General features: G+C 35.5%; 2 protein-coding genes across 2 annotated transcripts; both read left to right on the top strand.

The window, feature by feature from the left end:
* The first annotated feature begins 3763 nt into the window (after positions 1 to 3763).
* LOC117703805 (olfactory receptor 4F3/4F16/4F29-like) lies at positions 3764 to 9911 on the top strand. The gene is made up of 2 exons (XM_076929436.1): positions 3764 to 3869; positions 7244 to 9911. The coding sequence occupies exon 2, from the start codon at positions 7265 to 7267 to the stop codon at positions 8225 to 8227; it is 963 nt and encodes a 320-aa protein (XP_076785551.1). The 5' UTR covers positions 3764 to 3869; positions 7244 to 7264; the 3' UTR covers positions 8228 to 9911.
* A 2864-nt stretch (positions 9912 to 12775) lies between these two features.
* Positions 12776 to 18992, top strand: LOC117703814 (olfactory receptor 4F3/4F16/4F29-like). Its single transcript, XM_034495656.2, has 3 exons — positions 12776 to 12883; positions 14271 to 14357; positions 17156 to 18992. Exon 3 carries the CDS (start codon positions 17162 to 17164, stop codon positions 18113 to 18115), a length of 954 nt encoding a protein of 317 aa, XP_034351547.2. The 5' UTR covers positions 12776 to 12883; positions 14271 to 14357; positions 17156 to 17161; the 3' UTR covers positions 18116 to 18992.
* The last annotated feature ends 382 nt before the right edge of the window (positions 18993 to 19374 follow it).

The raw sequence follows: 19374 nt of genomic DNA, 5'->3' as shown, positions 1-19374 counted from the left end.
AACTCATCTCTAAGAACATTTGTGGTGTTTCAAATGGTTGTGATTAAGACAATTTCTTCAAGTGCTTTGGAACTAGGAAAGCTTCTGCTCTGATTTCACTATTAGTATATTTTATTTTTTAATTTTTTCATTACTTTTTGATTTTGCAGTGCAAACCAGACCTTATACGAAATAGTCAAATTCTCTATAGCTCAGGTACCTCCCCAACAATTTTTAATCTTGTGTACCAAGTATTTCTTTAGTAGAGGGATACTTGAACTTAAAAGATTATTTTATTTGCCTCCTTCTAACTGCTTACAGACTATAAACATATTCCATATCTCTTGTTGAAAAATAGTCCAAGAAAAGTGATATATATTTCACAGATTTAAAAAAAAACGATTCAAATGCTAGGGAAATGTCTCATCAAGTTCAGGCATTTGATGCCAAACTGAAAGACCTAAGGTCATAATTGAATTAAATCTCTGGGTTGCATACGGTAAAAGGAGAGACCTGGTCCCAAGTGTACTCTAGCCTGTAGTCTGACTTTCAGCTATTTTATTGTGTTCTTTTCTCTACTACCCTTCTTCATCATTCCAACCCCACAACACTAGGTAGGAGAGAATGACAAGTTGGAAAGGAGGCATCAATATCATAAGAATACTTCTTGCTAATTAGAGGCATTGCATTCCTTGGGGCAAGTCAAACTTCACTGTCCTGATATTTTCAACTAGCAAGCAGCAAGCAGCAGCAAGCAGCAGCAAGTAGCAGCAAGCAGCAAGCAGCAAGCAGCAAGCAGCAAGCAGCAAGCAGCAAGCAGCAAGCAGCAAGCAGCAAGCAGCAAGCAGCAAGCAGCAGCAAGCAGCAAGCAGCAAGCAGCAAGCAGCAAGCAGCAAGCAGCAAGCAGCAAGCAGCAAGCAGCAAGCAGCAAGCAGCAGCAAGCAGCAAGCAGCAAGCAGCAGCAAGCAGCAAGCAGCAAGCAGCAAGCAGCCAGCAGCCAGCAGCCAGCAGCCAGCAGCCAGCAGCCAGCAGCAAGCAGCAAGCAAGCAGCAAGCAGCAGTAGCAGCAACTGGGGGAGTAGCAGCCATCACCTCTCACGGCTCTGACATTTATATTCCCTCTAAAGTGTCCCTAGAATTCCAAATGTAAACTATTTTCAGCTGACAAACATCACGTACCAGCCAGAGCACAAGACAAATAATAGTCAGCTGCTGTGGACAATGTGAAGCAGCCCCAAATCTCACACCTCAGATTAAAAGAAAAACATATTCAAGTAACATATCTGTGCTTTTAAAGAAAGCAAAAATTCTCCTTCCATTTCCCCTTTCTGTTTTAAGCCATTAATTGTGCTGTGCTTTTTGTACCAAGCATTTTGTACAAATTATAAACAGAGACATTTATAATAAACTAAACACTTTTTAGATCAGTGGTTAAGGTTTTCAGGAGACCTTTCCTGCTCAGTTCTAATCTTTATAAGGTGTCCATAGGTTTTCATTTCCTGTAGAAACATAAACCAAACTGTGACCTGAAAGCAATACTATTGCAGGTTTCCATGCTGATGTTACCACATCCTGGTAGTATGTAGGCTGACTTAATTCCATATTTTTCTATAACCCAGTGTCTCCTAGCTGCTGTTATTCTGTGTTTATTACCATTCAGAAAATTTAAAGTTAACAAAGCATTATTTTGTCTATCTTGAGAATCTTTACTCTTCCTTTTCGTTTTATAATTATTTCTTTTAAAGTGTGATTAGACCTTTCTACAAATGCTTGTCCTGTAGGATTGTATGGTATACATGTAATATGCTTTATATTGTAGTATGCAATATAAATTGCCTCATTTTGACAATGTGGAAGGCATTGTCAGTTTTATTTTGTGCAGGTATCCCCATAATAGCCATTACTTCCAGTAAAAGTAAAATTATGGAATCAACCTTCTTGGAACTCAAAGCAGTTGCCCATAGAAACCTCAAATATATATCAATGTGTACAAACATTAGTTTTTCAAGTTCTACAAAGTAAAACGCATCAGTCTTTCAGAGTTTATTTTATTTTTTTGGTATCCCCAGGCTTACTTCCAGTGGGCAATGGAATTTGGTTATACAAAGAACAAATAGAACATTTTCTTATAATTTTCTTGCCATGTTGCCAGGCAATAGAATTTTTTTCTTTAAACCTTTATTGTTAACATGGTGTTTCCATAAACGTTTGAGGCTTCTACCATGTTTCCTATTAATAATTGAATTTCTTCATTTCCTTGTGCTGGTGTGCCTGAAAAACCTGTATGAGGTTGAATATAGGTGATATATAATGGATAGTTCCTATTTCTGATTGTTTGTTGTAGTTTCATAAATAATAAGGTTAATTATAAATTATCAGGAGTAAACTCAATAGTTTCTATATGCAGACATGCCACATACCTTTAATATCTCTGGCTGGTATACACATACTAGTAGACAACTGGTAAGTCAATGACATCTAATTGATGGGCAGACAAAATGACTAATCAGAGCAAGAGCTGGCAGAGCTAAGATAGTCCATCTCATAGGAGAATAGCCAGGAAACAAGGGCTTAGCCAGAGGGAGTCAGGGGAGCACAGTTCAGTGAGTGCGTTCAGTTGAGTTCGGCATTGCAGTGGAGTTCAGTTGAATTCAGTTCAGTGTGGTTCATTGTAGTTCAGTTGAATGCAGTTGAATTCTATTGAGTATGTGCAGTTTCATGCAGTTCCATTCAGTTAATGCAATCGGTGCACTTCAGTTTTTTTCCCACACTCAGCAATTTAGTGAGAAGCCAAGAGAAGCCATTTTAAAGCACTCAGCTTGGAGATGACTTTTGAACTGGAAAAACCAAGTTGAACGAGTCTGTCAGAGTTCTGAAAGAACTAAAACAGTGAGATTATTCATCAGTAAGCCTCTGAGACAATTACATCTGGTGAATAAAAGTTACTTTTATAGGACATAAGACAACAAAGGGTACAAATAATTCTCCCTTCCAGTCATACTTGCTTTCTGTTTCTGTGCTATTTCTGGGTTTATTAATCACCTGTTGAAGTCCTTGAGATGAGTATGCCATTCCTTATAGCAGCCATTTCCTTACAAGTTATATAAAATTAAGCCACACTATACTTCAGTGTCTCTAAACTCCTTAGTGTGCTGTGGTAATTATTTAAAAATAAATCTATATTCTTCTACATTCATGTTTCTTATATGTACAACAACATATTATATGCTCTTTTGCTATCTACTCTTTGGATAAACTGTGTTGTTACTGTCATTAAACAGTCTCAGCCTTTTTTTCAGCAGTTTCTAGGAATTTGATTGGATGTGTGTAGCATTGCTTATTTTATTATCAATTGACAAATATTTTGGTTATTTTATTCACTTTTGAAGTTTATTTACCATATCAATCAACTACTATATATCTAAATCTGGGCACATATCTGTAATTATACAGCCTACGTTTCACAGAAAATAAAAAGTTTCATAGACATTTTACTTCCCAAAGGACACTACAATTAGCACATTGGTTTGTTTCAATTAAATGATGATACACTTACCTAATATTAAGGAATAAGAGTAACAAATGATTATTAAGAAGTATATACATGTACGCTAATGATACAAAATTAATATCATTTTTATTTTTGTCCTTATATTACTGTGAGTTATAATATTTTTTGTTACATAGGCCACACCAAATGAAGTCTCCAGAGAAGAAAATCCATGTGATTTTTTTAAATTACCATGTTTTTCAAGCTCTTCTTGGTCAGCAACCTCTTGAGGTGTATATAATTAGCTTCTTTCTCCTTAATGGAAGATTTCAGGTGGCAGTTTATGTGAGAGGACACAGGGACCTCGAACTATATGTCAAGATGCTTTTGTTCTCATTCAGGTAAATAAACAGGTAGAAGTAAACTTAACAATGCTTGGCTTGCTTATGGTCAGATATTAGTTTGTGCTTGGAATTGCAGTGGGCATGATTTACATTCCAAAGGAATGTGTTTATGGGCACATGGAGCAAAGCAGAGAGCAGTTAGGAAAAAAAAAACTAAATAGCCTAGGAAAGTAGTCATTAAACAACAAATGAAGTATTGAAAAGGCTAAGTTCCTGACAGCCTTTGAGCTAGCACATTGTAAATAGCCTTGAGTAGTAAAAAAATTTTGTTATTTTCTTCTGTTTATGTCATAATTAACCATTCTATGCTCACTGATCATTGATTGAATGAGTGAACTAATATCCTATGAACAGATAACTAAGGAAAATAACAGTAATACATATAAATAAAAGGGAAAATTTGTATTTATCTCTTCACTGGCTTTTAAACATAGGTGAGAATCAACTATTCTCCTGTGAAATATTTGGTGAATATTATGTAAAACAGAACTAAATTGATCAAAAATATTCGTGTTTTCCATTCCATGGAAGAATGTTATAAATACCTGATCAGAAGTAAAATTTAACCTATGATCAAAAGTCAGTGCTGAAAACAGATGTTCTGATGGATTGAATGTCAGTTTTAAATTTCAAAACAAGATGGTACTTAAAAATAACAAAATGTGTAATTTCTTTTCTTGTTTTTATCTGTGGTTTATAGTTGGAGTTTCTGCATTAATTGGATTCTGACCAGGATTCATTGGATCTGATCAGGAAGGTTTTTTTTTTTTTTTTTTTTTTTTTTTTTTTTTTTTAGGCTTGAGGTGACAGTCACATAAATATTTATTTGAAAAGGATATAGAACTATTTATATCTCCCTATCTATTAAATAGGTATAGGGTGGTCTAAACCAAATTTAAGAAATTTGGTTAGGTTTAAGGAAAACTGCGAGATAATCTTCAAAGTGAAAATAAAGACAGATTTAGTTGGGGGAGATAAAATCACAATTTAAATATTTATGCCTAATTCACAGTAAGCTTTCTCATTTTCTTTTACCAGTTATATACTGGCTTTTCAGATTTCATAGTTGTTATGTGTGCATTTCACATGATCTTGTTCTAGATATACATTTTGTTCTTATTTTTATTATCACTTTTTTGAAGCTTGATAATAATTTTATTAGTGTTTAGAAGAAAAAACATCTCAGCAAAGGCAAATTTTAAATCTCAGCAGCACTCCAGAAGAGAAATGAGGTTTGTATGTGTGTGTGTGTGTGTGCATGAGCAAGAGAGGGGGGGGAGTTAACTAAGCTAGCAGCTAACATGGAAGTCAGGTACAGCAGGTCTGGAGGGGAACTTTAAAAAAATAGTATGGAAGACAAAGAACAAGAGGAAGCAAGCTTAGCATAAGCTTAGAGCAGAGTTTGAATATTCAAAGGAAAGATTACAATTTATTTTTTCTATCACTTCATAACTCTACTCAATATTTAATGTTATACAACCCTATATATTTTAAGTGGTTTAAGAACATGAATACACAACTTTTCATTTTCAACAAATATTTATTTCCCCCTATTTTCTGGGTTTTCTGATTCTAAATTTTGGGATGCACTAACGAGAAGACAGGTGTAAATTTAACTGTATAGGGGATGCTGTCTGAGGAATTCATCAATAAATTAAATTTGTATTGAGTACTAAAAGTAGACATGGTATTCCACGAGAGCAAATGTACTAATTTTACGTTTAAAATGTTTTTTGGTCAATAAAAATGATGTGAATAATGTAATGTGTTACTGAATGGGGGATAGTCATTCCATTTTGAAATATATTTTGGACATGGCAGCGTGATGTTCTCTGCTTATTTCTATTCTTTAATTTGAGTAATTTATCTCATGGGTTGGTCACTACTATGGGCAAGAGAAAGAACAAAGGCATTGATATTGTTAATGTTTATTGAGCATGGACAAATGGAGCACCTATCTATTAAGGACATGATTGTGTCTACAGCCATCCCACCCTTATCCTGACAAATATTTACTGATTTCAGTACTGTATTATATGTTTTATGTTTCTAACTTAACTGAAGTAACCATTTTAATTTGTTTAACAGAGAAATAAAACACAAGGTCAGGGGTTACAGTAGCTAGTAGATAGTAGTAGTAGATAGTAGTAGATAGTAGACAATTTATCGCTGAACCATGAGCTTTATCATGGGTCCTGAATGCAAACCCCAGATGCTATCTATTGTGCTGTTTCTTCTCTAAATAAAAAGAACCCTACAATATAATATTATAAATATTTTCATAGAATTATGAAGAAATACTCTTACATTATTGTGTGTGTATGTGTGTTTATAATCCACATGTCTATCAATGTTCAATGAATAAAGTTTGTCACAATTTTTATAAAAACTGCTGCAATGAAAATAGAAAACATATTTTGACATGATAATGTTTCTTCTGTATTTACTCCTTTAAAATGAGAATTTTTATATTATACTATAGTTCTATTTTTAATCCTTTAAATATTTTCTCTTGTTTTTTTCCCTACCTTATAATCTGCTTAGTTTTCTTTTTTGCTCTGCTGAGGAAAATCCATGGTCTTAAACATATTAGATAAACATATTAATGCTGTGTTTCAAATCTAGTCTTGACTTTAGTATTTGAATGTTTCCATACTTCTTAAAATGGATGTGTTAATTTACATTGTCATCAACAATTTGTAAAAATGTTCTATTTATAGTGATTCATTTAAAAATTATGTGTATGTGTCTTTGTGCCCAAGTCTATGCTCTATGTCTGTGGAAATTTCATGGAAACAAAGAGGTTTCAGGTTCTCTGGAACCTGAATTTTTTACAGCTAGAACTGCTGTAAGCTGCTTGACATGGATGTCAGGAACAAAATTAGAGTTTTTGCAAGAGTTCCAAGTGCTCTCAACTGATGAGCCACCTTTCTGGGTCTGAATATCCTTTAAAAACATCCATTAAGCCTTATTATCTTTTGAATTTTTGATGAAAGATTTTCTTTTCTTTTTTTTTTTTTTTTTTTTTTTTGTGGTTTTTCGAGACAGGGTTTCTCTGTGTAGCTCTGGCTGTCCTGGAACTCACTCTGTAGACCAGGCCGGCCTTGAACTCAGAAATCTGCTTGCCTCTGCCTCCCAAGTGCTGAGATTAAAGGCGTGTGCTACCATCGCCCGGCTGATGAAAGATTTTCTTATAGGTGTTATGTAATACTTTAAACTAATTTATTTTTTATTATTGGTTGTGTTTAGAACTTGCTCACATCTCTGCTTTTAGTTTAGTTGCAATTCTATAGTTAAATTTCACAACTTGAAGATCCTCCTATTCTTCTTATACAATTATAATGTACAGTTTCTCTCATTTTCTCCTTCAGGTATCACTACCCACAAAGCCAATGGAAGGTGTGAATCAGTCTATGGTGTCAGAGTTTGTGTTCCTGGGACTCACCAACTCTGGGGACATTCAACTATTTCTTTTTATATTCTCCTCCATATTTTATGTAGCAAGCATGACAGGAAACTCTCTCATTGTCTTCACTGTGGCATCTGACCCTCACTTACACTCTCCCATGTACTTTCTTTTGGCCAACCTCTCCTTCATTGACTTAGGTGTATCTTCTGTTATTTCTCCCAAGATGATTTATGATCTCTTTAGAAAGCATAAAGTCATCTCTTTCAGAGGTTGTGTCACTCAAATCTTTTTCATTCACTTCATTGGTGGTGTGGAAATGGTGTTGCTCATAGCCATGGCCTTTGACAGATATGTGGCCATATGTAAGCCTCTCCATTACCTGACCATTATGAACCCAAGGATGTGCATCTTGTTCTCAGTGGCATCCTGGGTGGTTGGACTTATGCATTCTCTGATTCAACTGGCTTTTGTAGTAAACTTACCATTCTGTGGACCAAATGTGTTGGACAGCTTTTACTGTGACTTTCCCCGGTTCATCAAACTTGCCTGTATAGACACATACAGACTGAAGTTACTAGTCTCAGTCAACAGTGGATTCATGTCTGTGGGCTCTTTCTTCATACTGACAATTTCCTATATTGTCATTATATATACAGTTCAGAAACACTATTCAAGTGGTTCCTCCAAGGCTCTGTCTACACTTTCAGCTCATGTTATGGTGGTCATCTTATTCTTTGGTCCTGTGATGTTCATCTATACATGGCCTTCTTCTTTTACACACCTGGATAAATTTCTGTCTATATTTGATGCAATTGTCACTCCATTTCTGAACCCAGTGATCTATACACTGAGGAATCAAGAAATGAAAATGGCAATGACGAGAGTCCTTAACCAGATAGTGGGTTACAGACAAATTATTAAACACTTGCACTCTGATCAGTCTTAACTAAATATGGATGCTCATTGTTAACAAATTTGTGAGAAAAATATTTTCTTGCCTATTTTGATATGTTTATTCATGATTATATATGCCATTTATCTTGTACCCATTAAGGAATAGCAGGAGTTGCATTTATTTATATAGCAAAAATACAGCAACTCTAAATTTCTACAGAATAATATCTCTCTGAAGGAAGCTCTTAGACAGAAAGAGGGAATGTTTTAAAGTCTTTAGTTAAAGGAACAATTTTTACTCTTCTTTTTAAATAATTTATTTTTAAAACTATGTGTATTTGTATATTACATGTGCACACTCAAGTGCAAGTGCCTCAAAATACTTGCCAGATTTCAAGAAATATTGAAAATTATTTGTTAGGACCCGCTTGACTACATTTATAGGGAGAAGGATGGTTCATCATACATTAATCAACAAATGTTCTTTCGTACATAAATAGTCTCAAGTTAGGATTTCATAATCATCTCTGTAAAGGCAGAGACAGCCTGTAACAAAATTCATCACTTCATGATAAAAATTGCAAATATGCTAATGTCAGAAGCACGTATTCAACAGTAAATGCTGTGTGCTGTAAATCTATAACCAACATTACACTAAATGGAGAAATTTTGAAACATTCTATTTAAAACTGGAAGAATCATACTCTTTGTGCCATTATTCAGTTTAGCAATTGGATTATTGCTAGATCAGTAAGACAACAGAAGGTGCTAAAATGGAAATAAAACTCTGAGGCTATCAGAGGAAAAAGTAGATAGTTGTATTAGTTACTTTTGTTATGATAAAATTCAGTGAGCAAAACCAGAGTTTATTTTGGCGTATGGTTTGAGAGGTGATGTCCACAACAGTAAGGAAAGTATTGGAACAGATGTTGGGTCAGGAAACTGGCTAATCACATTGCTAGTCATATATACAGAGTAGAAAATGAGCTGGAAGTGAGGTGAGGCTATAAACTCTAAAAAAACCACCTCTGAAAATGTACTTCTTCAGCAAAGGTCAGTATCTCATGAGTCCTATAACTCAAGGGAGAGTGTTTCTCATTCAAACCACCATGGTAGTATAAAATATAGCCTGGAGAAGTATTTCCCAAATAGGACTCTGGTTTTTTGAGAATAAAGCCAATAATTGGCAAATGTGTCTTTATGAAATTAAGAAGCTGTAGAGCAGAGTAAATTGTCAATTGAGGTAGTCTACTACATGGGAGAAAATATTTTCCATTTATATATCTGACAGAATAATACTATTTAGATTATAAAAAGACTTCAGATTTCTATGAAGAAACCAACCTAATAAAAATGGGTTATAGAGCTAAAGAGCAAGTTCTCATAAGTTACAAATGTTAGCAAATATTTGGTAGGGTCTGGATCCTGAACAATCCATCTTTTGTAGCAAGGCTAGTCTCCGAGTAGTGGGATTTGGACACCAACCCAGCCACAAAACATTAAACCCACAATCTCTCCTGCCTGCAAGATGCTCTGGGGCAATGCTGACTCAGAGCTTGTGGAAGTGATCAACCAGTGACTGGTCCAACTTAAGGCCTAAACCATAAGTGGGAGCTCATGCCTTGAATTGCCTGGATGGCCAGGAACCATGAAAGGTGGATAGCCCAGAGACTTAGGGTAGAACTACATATGATTGACAAAAAGAAAAAAGTTAATAAATGATTTTAATGATATTCTGCTATACTCATAGATTGGCACCTATCCCAGTAATCATCAGAGAAGCTCCTTCCAGCAGCTGATGCAAACGGATGCAGAGACTCACAGCCCAAAAATATGTAAAACCCAGAGCTTCTGGAATCCTGTAGAAGATGGAAAGGAAGGATTGTATATGGCAGTGGGGTCAAGGATACAAAGAGAACACAGTCCACAGAATCAACTAATTAGAATCCATAGGGACTCTCAGAGACTGAAGTGGCAATCACAGAACCTGCATGAGTCTGTGTTATGTCCTCTGTCTACAGGCTGTGGTTATTTAGCTTGGGGTTTTATGAGACTTCTAATATTGGGAGTGGTGGTATCTCTTATTATTTTGTCTGCATGTGGGTCCCTTTTCCTTCTGCTGGGTTGCCTCTTCCAGCCTTGATATGACTGTTTGTGCCTAATCTTACTGCATTTTGTTATATCCTGTATAGTTGATATCATAAGAGGCCTACCCTTTTCTAAAGGGAAACAGAGAACTGGATCTTGGGAAGAATGGAGGTGGGGGGTGTAGAGAAGAGGGGATGCAGGGGAGGTTGTGGTTGTGATGTATTGTATGAGAGAAGAGTAAAGAAAAAGAAAAGAAATGTTTAAAATGTTCAACACTAGTCATAACAATCAGTAGTTATTAAGGAAGTACAAATTAGAACTACTTTGAGATACCATCTCACTCCAGTCAGAGTCTTTATCATCAAGAAAACAAATGACACTAGCTATTGATGAGAATATGAGGAAAGTGGCATACTTATTCACTATTGTTGGGGCTATAGATGCATCCACTATGGAAATCAGTATGGAGGCATGTAAAAAATACTGACTAGAGTTCATAGCACTGGAAGGGACTATGCATACTACTGGAAGAGAAAAGTAATATTCAATTTCTCCTAGCCACAAATCCTGTCAGTTATGTTAGCGATCTACCTGAAAAATAAATCTGCTGGTGCAATAGTAACACAAATGACATTTGAGTGAAAAACCACTATTTGATTAGATTTAAGACTCATTCCATGGTATGGAATGACACTGTTAATTATGTTAAGAACCTGAGACTACATAGACTATAGACCCCATAGAAAAATCTACAATTATTCTGCTAACTAAACGTATCTTAACAACATATGGTAATGTCCATATGTTGATCAGTGCATCATTCAACTCTTATCACTGAAACTTCTTTTTGGAGTAGAGTGCAATTAACCCAGACACCCAGAACATGGGACAACATGCACAGAGAGACTTTGGACTTTGGATTCAGCCCTAAATGAGATGACTTTACTACACGTCTCCCTTCAAGGCTCAGAGATTTAAGTGGAAGAGGAGACAGAAAGATTAAGAGTCAGAGGTTGGTGATGACTCTAAGGAAACAGCTTGTACCCAGATACAGCAGGAACTCACGGAAACTACAATAGCATGTACAATATCTGCACAAGTTCAAACCAGAAAACATCCCATCAGAAAGAAGAGGAAATGGGCACAAGTTTCCATACTCAAGAAGCTATTTGCAATTGATAGCTGTTGAGAAATGGAAAATCAGTTTCCCCCAGTGGAGTGACACTGGATATATGACCTCAGAGAAGGCTGCATGCTCAGAAATAGTTGGCCAAACAAAACAGGCTCCATGTTTTTATGTTGTTGTTGTAGTTTTTGGTGTTTATTAAAGCCTTTTGCTCTTACAATGGTTGGTTTTCTAAAGAGAATGGTATGTATATGAAGTTGGGTGGGGGAATAGGGAGGAGTTAAAGTTGGGGAGGGTAAAATGTGACAAAATATATTGTATGTAAAGTCTAAAAAATAAATTAAGAAAATAAAATATTAAAACTAGAACTACCATATTACTAGCTTTACCACTTATGACTGTGTACCCAAAGGATTCTGTTTTAGTTACTTTTCCACTTACATTAGATGAAACACCACAATCAACTCAACTTCTAGAAGACAGTGGTTATTTGGAGTTAGAATTACAGAGAAATAAGCATCCATGATGGCAGAATAGAGTGCATGGTGACTAGTGCCAAGAACTTAATTACATCTTTTAGTGTAAGTACAAAACAAAGAAAGTACTAGGAATGGTGAAAGACTTTGACCCCTCAGAGCCCACTCCAGTAAGATATTTCTACCAGAAAGGGCATACCTTCTAAATCTACCCGAACAATGCAACCAAATGGGGAACAAATATTCAAATATTTAAGCATATGTGGGATATTCTTATTCAAATGACCAGAGACTATATTCTACTACAAAGATATATGTATATTCATATTTATTGCTGTTCTAATCACAAGAGCTAGAAAATGGAATGTAACACAGATAAATATATGAATGGATAATGAAAATGTAGTATATATACACAATAAAATTTTATTCAACACAAAACAATAAAATTATGAGGGTAAACATTTTTACAATTACTATTTATTTTTATAGAGGAGGGCTTGTGTGGAGGAAAGGAGTCAACTCTCTAGAGTCATTTCTTTCCTTCTACATATAGATTCTAGGAATCAAAATCAAGTCCTCATGCTTGATAGCAAGTGCCTTTATCTACTGAGTGACCACATTGACCCTGAATATTTCTAATCCATTGGTTAGAGTTAACTTAGAGAAAATATGAATCCTGTAGTAAGGAATAATCGCAATGAATAATTTTCAATGTATTGTATACAAATAGCTTAATGAGACCAATGAGATTCTTATTTCCCTCTTTCTCCATTGTATCTGAATTTCAGAGTTTGTTGGTCACACTGACCAAAACAAATAGTTCTCTAGAGAAAGGAAAATCGTGTAAGCATGAACTCATTCAAAGCTCTCATGAGTTTGCTGTGTCTCTTGGTCAGTGGCCTCTCGAGGTGTATATAATTAGCTTCATATATTCCTAATGGAAGATTGCATGTGGTATTATGTGAGAGAACACAGAGAAACCTGACTCTGCCAAGATGCTGTTGTTCTCATTCAGGTAAAATATATGAATGGAAATAAACTTAACAATGTTTAACTGGATTATTCTAAGATGCTAGTTTGTGACTGGAATTGCTGTGGACACGAGCCACATTCTAATGTCCTCAAGGAAGTCTAGAACAAAGTGGAGAATAGTCAGGAAAAGGAAGTGAACTGCACAAGAGAAAAATTGTGACAATAATCAATGTATACATAGGCAATGAATTAGATTGGAAAAAGATCAAGGAGAGGTATATATGAGGGTTTGGAGGGAGGAAAGAGAGGAGAAAATGATGCCATTTAGGAGAAGATTAGATTCTAATTTTGTCACTTCTGAGCATAGAACAATTGACTGATGCAGAAATTTCACAGAAAGCTGACAATATTCTGTGGTCTTTTCTAGTATTATTTTTATTCCCCTATGTATAGTGTGGTCCTAGCTCAAAGGTAATCAGTTGTTTAGCTTTTTTCAATATTTCAGTAGACAGACTTTAAATTATTGAGATTATGACATATTTACATCAATTAAATCTACTGTGCTTCGATAACAAATGCATTAAGTTTATATTTGAAATTTCTTGTATTAATAAGAAAGTAAATATGGATATTAAAATATATAATTAAACATTTTGGATCTTAGGTTTTGGTGTTTTCTGTTAACTGACATTCACTTTTCAGATTACTTTATTTCATATGTTTAACATTTTTATGGACTAGTGAAAGAACGCAAAATGATAACATTTATTGCAAAATCACATTTGGAATACTTATTTATTGAATGTATGTTCCTACTATTTGTTTTAGTCTTAAAGTTAAATATTAACCAATATTTTAGTTTGTTCAGTAAAGAAACAACAGACAAACAAACAAAGAAATAAATTATACCAAGCCTTAGATATTTAATTATTTAGCTTGATATTAAAATGTCAGTAGCCAAAGAATGGTATTAATCTTGGTTCTTGAATTGAAAGCCCTGTTCTGTCCATTGTTCTATGATAATTCTTTAAATAAAACAAAACCTTACAATATAATGAGAGAAACATTTTTGCAGAGATATAACCATATTTAGTTACTACTAAATGATGTCATCTTGCAGAAGATTCAGGTAAATTTAGAGTAATTTTAGGGCAGTGATTTATATCATGCCCAGCACTTCAAGACTGACACTCAAGTTTGGACACTTGATTTTGTTATGATGTCAATTGTTAAAGAAGTGTCTGGAAATGATGCAAACTTGTAACTGATTGTTGCACAGAATGCAAATATGCATAAATGTACCTGTTTGGGGAGTTAGTCTCATGTACAGTAAACTCAATGAAAGGATAATGTATTAATAATTCTATCTAAAAGTAAGACTTTATGGTAATAAAAACATTTCATAAACCTTGGGGTTAAACATTTTTCAGAAATGAGAAGTTAAAAGTAAGAGACTACATGCCTGAATAAATTCTATAGTCACCGCCATGGATATCAACATGGATAGCTGAAGAAGAGTGAGTAGATTTAATTTCTAATTGAACTGATAATACATTATTCTTCAAGTGAAATTGTAAAGAATTTGGATGAATTGCTGTTAGTGTTGGCTAATCTTCCATGTTATCAGGCACATCTCCGAACTGGTTCTGGTTTGAAAGTAGGGGAATACTGAATTCAACAATATTGTTACACCACTACATGACTGGCAGCACTTCTCCTTGATCACAATTTCAAAATACATGAGTTTAATAAGAACCTTTTCCTCCTCTGGTTTTATGAAGGAGAATTAACAAAAAGATGCTGTATATATTTATGGTATACAATGAGGTGATTTATACATGTGCATAAATAAAATATAAAAACGTCTAAATATTGATGTGTGAATGTTGTATGATGATTAAATCGAGCTAATTAGCATCCTTCCCACCCAAACTTATTCAGAGTATGAATGTTGAAGTCTACCCTTACTAATTTTCACGCGGGAACTACTTTTTAAAACATAGTGATCACATTGTACATTGAATTTCCCAAAAGTACACATACTGTCTCATTGTGTATATTTCCCTTTTGACAAAATGTTCAACTTAACCTTTCTACCCTATCCCATTTGCTCATGCTAAACTGTCGTACTCTCTAATTCTATAAATGTAGAATCTTTAGAGTCCCACTCTGAGATATTTCATTATTTGACTTTCTGTGTCTCTTTAATTTCATTTAGCACAAAGACTTCTAGGCTTGCTCATGTTAAAAGAAAAATAGGATTTATTTTTTTTTGAAGAGGGCAGATAATAGTCTGTGTCCAAACATGTGTGTGTGTGTGTGTGTGTGTGTGTGTGTGTATGTTATCTACTAATGTATCATTTGACAACTATTACTCATATTGGTCTTTATTTGTGAATATAATTTTTTCTGGATATTTATTTTTCAGATTAGACTTGCTATATCACATGGTAATTAAAGATTTAAATTTAAGTAATTACTTTTGTTATTTGTTTTGTGTGAATATGTAAGTGTGGCTTATGGATATAGTCTATGTACACTTGATGTTTGTGTATGTTCCTGTGTGTGTGTGTGAATGTGTGTGTGTGTGTGTGCAATATCTCAGACACGTGTTTCTTGGAGGCTAGAAGACAGTGTCTTTGCTCCTACTTTCTCATTCTCCACTCTACTCCTTTGAGATAGGATCTTATACTGAATCTGTATCTATTTCCACCTCTAACAACACTGTGAGTACAGACACATACAGCCACAATAAGCTTCTTTTTTAGATGTTAGGATCTGAGCGTAGGTTCTCTTAATCACCCAGCTTATACTTGTGCTAATCAAGCAATCTCTATCTCTCTAGCCTGGTACTTCTTATGTATGTTTTTTCCTCTTTATCTCTACCTTTTATTTCTCTTCTTAAACCTCTACAACTTCTTTATCAATTTTGGTGTTGAGGATCACACATAGGGCCTTCTCCATCTTTACTTTTAATTCATTGGAACCAACCCAGTTTCGTTTGTTTGTTTGTTTGTTTTTTCATTTTGATGTACCCCTAAGACATTTTTGGCTTACTAAAACTACTAATTTATATTCACATCAAGAAAGTACAATGGTATTCTTCTTTAAAATTCAACCAAATTTGTTATCTTAAATGTTTTTCAAATTTTTGAAATTAAAATATAATGAACTCATTTTTCTCTCTTTTCCTTAACTTCTTTCCTTCCCTTTCCTTTTCCTTCCTTCCTTCCTTCCTTCCTTCCTTCCTTCCTTCCTTCCTTCCTTCCTTCCTTCCTTCCTTTCCTGCCTTCCCTCCCCTCCTCTGTCCTCCCCTCCCTTCCCATCCCCTCTCTTTCCCTTAACTTCTCTTCTTTTCCTTTCCTATTTATATATTTATCAATTAATTTATATATTTATTTTTATTCCAGATTTTATTGCCCACCCTCTTTCCACCTTCTGAATGTTCCCACCTCTCTGTCTCCAAGTGGCTGTCCCCACCCCCCACTCCCACCCCACCTGATCTTTAAACTCTCTGGGGCCTCCAGCCTTTTGAAGGTTAGGTGCATCATCTCTAATTTAACATAGACCCAGCAGTCCTCTGCTGTATACATGTTGGGTGCCTCATATCAGATGGTGTTTGCTGCCCATTTGGAGGATCAGTGTTTGAGAGATCTCAGGGTCCAGATTAATTGAGACTGACCGTCTTCCTACAGGCTCGTCCTCCTCCTCAGCTTCTTTCAGCCTCTCCCCAATTCAACCACAGGGGTTATCAGCTTCTGTCCATATGTTGGGTGCAACCATCTGCATCTGACTTTTTCAGCTGCTTGTTGGGTTTTTTCGGAGGGCAGTCATGATAGGTCTCTTTTTGAGAGCTCTCCATAACCTCAGTAATAGTGTCAGGCCTTGGGACCTCCCCTTGAGCTGGATACCACTTTGGGCCTGTGGCTAGGCCATATTTTTCTCAGGCTCCTCTCTATTTTCATTCTCTGTAGTTCATTCAAACAGGAGCAATTATGGGTCAGAGATGGCAGCCTCCTCCCTCATTTGATGCCCTGTCTTCCTCCTTGAGTTGGCCTCTATAACTTCCCTCTCCCTACTGTTGGGCATTTCATCTGAGGTCCTCTTCTCTTATTCCCCTTCACCTTCCCTTGTTACTTATGGAAAATGTGAGGTGATATTTCACTGCAGTCATAGATATGATCCTCTGATGACCAGTGATGTTCAGCACACACACACACACACACACACACACACACACACACACACACACACACATGCAGGACTTTACATTAATATGATTATAATTTATTGTTTATCCTCTTTCCTCCTTCAGGAAGCAATGCCAATGCAACCAATGGGAGGAGTGAATCAGTCTGTGGTGACAGAGTTTGTGTTCCTGGGACTCACCAACTCCTGGAGTATTCAACTAATGCTTTTTGTGTTCTCCACCATGTTTTACATGGCAAGCATGATGGGAAACTGCCTCATCGTGTTCACTGTGGCATCTGACCCTCACTTGCACTCTCCCATGTACTTTCTTTTGGCCAACCTCTCTTTCATTGACTTAGGTGTTTCTTCTGTTTCTTCTCCCAAGATGATTTATGACTTATTCAGAAAACATAAAGTCATCTCCTTTACAGGTTGTGTTACTCAAATATTTTTCATTCATGTCATTGGTGGTGTGGAGATGGTGTTGCTCATAGCCATGGCCTTTGACAGATATGTGGCCATATGTAAGCCTCTCCATTACCTGACCATTATGAGCCCAAGGATGTGTATCTTGTTCTCAATGGCTGCCTGGGTGGTTGGCCTTATGCATTCTCTGATTCAACTGGCTTTTGTAATAAACTTACCATTCTGTGGACCAAATGTGTTGGACAGCTTTTACTGTGACCTTCCTCGGTTTATCAAACTAGCCTGCATAGACACTTACCAGCTGGAATTCATGGTCACAGTCAACAGTGGGTTCATCTCTGTGGGCTCCTTCTTCATATTGATCATCTCATATATTGTCATCATAATGACTGTGCAAAAACATTCTTCAAGTGGTTCCTCTAAAGCCCTGTCCACTCTTTCAGCTCACATCTCTGTGGTGTTCTTATTCTTTGGTCCTTTAATGTTTTTCTATACCTGGCCATCTCCCTCCACACACCTGGATAAGTTTCTGGCCATATTTGATGCAGTTATCACTCCATTTCTGAATCCTGTAATCTACACATTTAGAAACCAAGAAATGAAGGTAGCAATGAAGAGAGTATGCAGACAGCTAGTTAGTTATAGAAAAACTTCCTAAATATATGCACTATGAACTGTCTTCAGTAAATGTAAAAGCTTATTGTTCATCAACCTCAGAGATATCTTTGAATGTTTATATTTGCATATATATATATTTCACATATAAATTATAGAGATATTTTTCATCTATTCAGGTAGGAATAATCTCTCCTGAAATCAGAGAACTACATGTATTTATAAAGTAAAGATTATAATAATCTCTAACCTTAATTCCCAAGGAATAATATTTATTTGAAGTTACTGATGCATTAAGTCATATAGAGAAGGAAACTTTCTCTTTCATTTTATATAATTTGAGAATTTCATACATAAATATTGTGTTCAAATAATTTCTATGTTCTTTCTCCCCACTCTAAGTCATCCCTGGCCTCTTTAATTCCTTTTGTTAGTCATAATTTCTTTAATTATTATTGTTACATGCACGCATATGCGTATACATACATATAATCTTATACACATACATGTGATGTATATGTATCAATATCAGTATAAATCATAAACATAAAACATTTAATGTTGCTAATATGTATATTTGTTTAGGAATAATGGGTATCCTTATCAGTGGATAACCTATAAAATTATAAATTTTCTCATATGCAGAAATTTCCAGATGGATTTTGGTGCACTTATAAAGGCTTAGTGAACTGAAGCATTTGTCTGTCTCTTGTAGTTTGTACAAATTACACATTTTGAGTTTTTTGATTGTAGGAGGGGGTCCAAATCAAGAGAATAGAAACAGAAGTATAATGGATGCATATTTTTTGTAGAAGATTTGAAAGCAATTTTGGAACTCACAAGGAACTAAGAAAATATGATTTTCTGCTTGATTAGCAAGATTCTATTCAAATACATTCAAATTTTATTTCTTTCTTGTATTTTTTATTGAGTTATTTATTTCTTTATTTCACATCTGAATTACAGCTTCCCCTTATCTCCCTGCACCCACCCTCTTCTTTGGTACCTTCCCCCACCACCCAGCTCCCCCTCTATTTCTCCTCAGAAAAGGGAGGCCTCTGGTGGATAAAAACCAAACTTGGCATGTCAAGTTGTAGTAAGACTAGGTGCATCTTTCAATGAGACTAGACAGACAGCCCAACTAGGGGAAAGGTATCCAAAGGTAGGCAGTATAGTTAGAGACAGGCCCTGATCTCCCTTTACAGTCCCACATGAAGTTCTACCTGGACAACTGTTAAATGCAGAGGGCCTAGGTCAGCCCATGCAGGCTGTCTAGTTGGCAGTTCCATCTCTAAGATCCCC

This window comes from Arvicanthis niloticus, chromosome 2, assembly GCF_011762505.2.
Source record: "Arvicanthis niloticus isolate mArvNil1 chromosome 2, mArvNil1.pat.X, whole genome shotgun sequence".
NCBI classification, from domain to species: domain Eukaryota; kingdom Metazoa; phylum Chordata; class Mammalia; order Rodentia; family Muridae; genus Arvicanthis; species Arvicanthis niloticus.
This window is presented reverse-complemented; position numbering and strand designations above follow the sequence as displayed.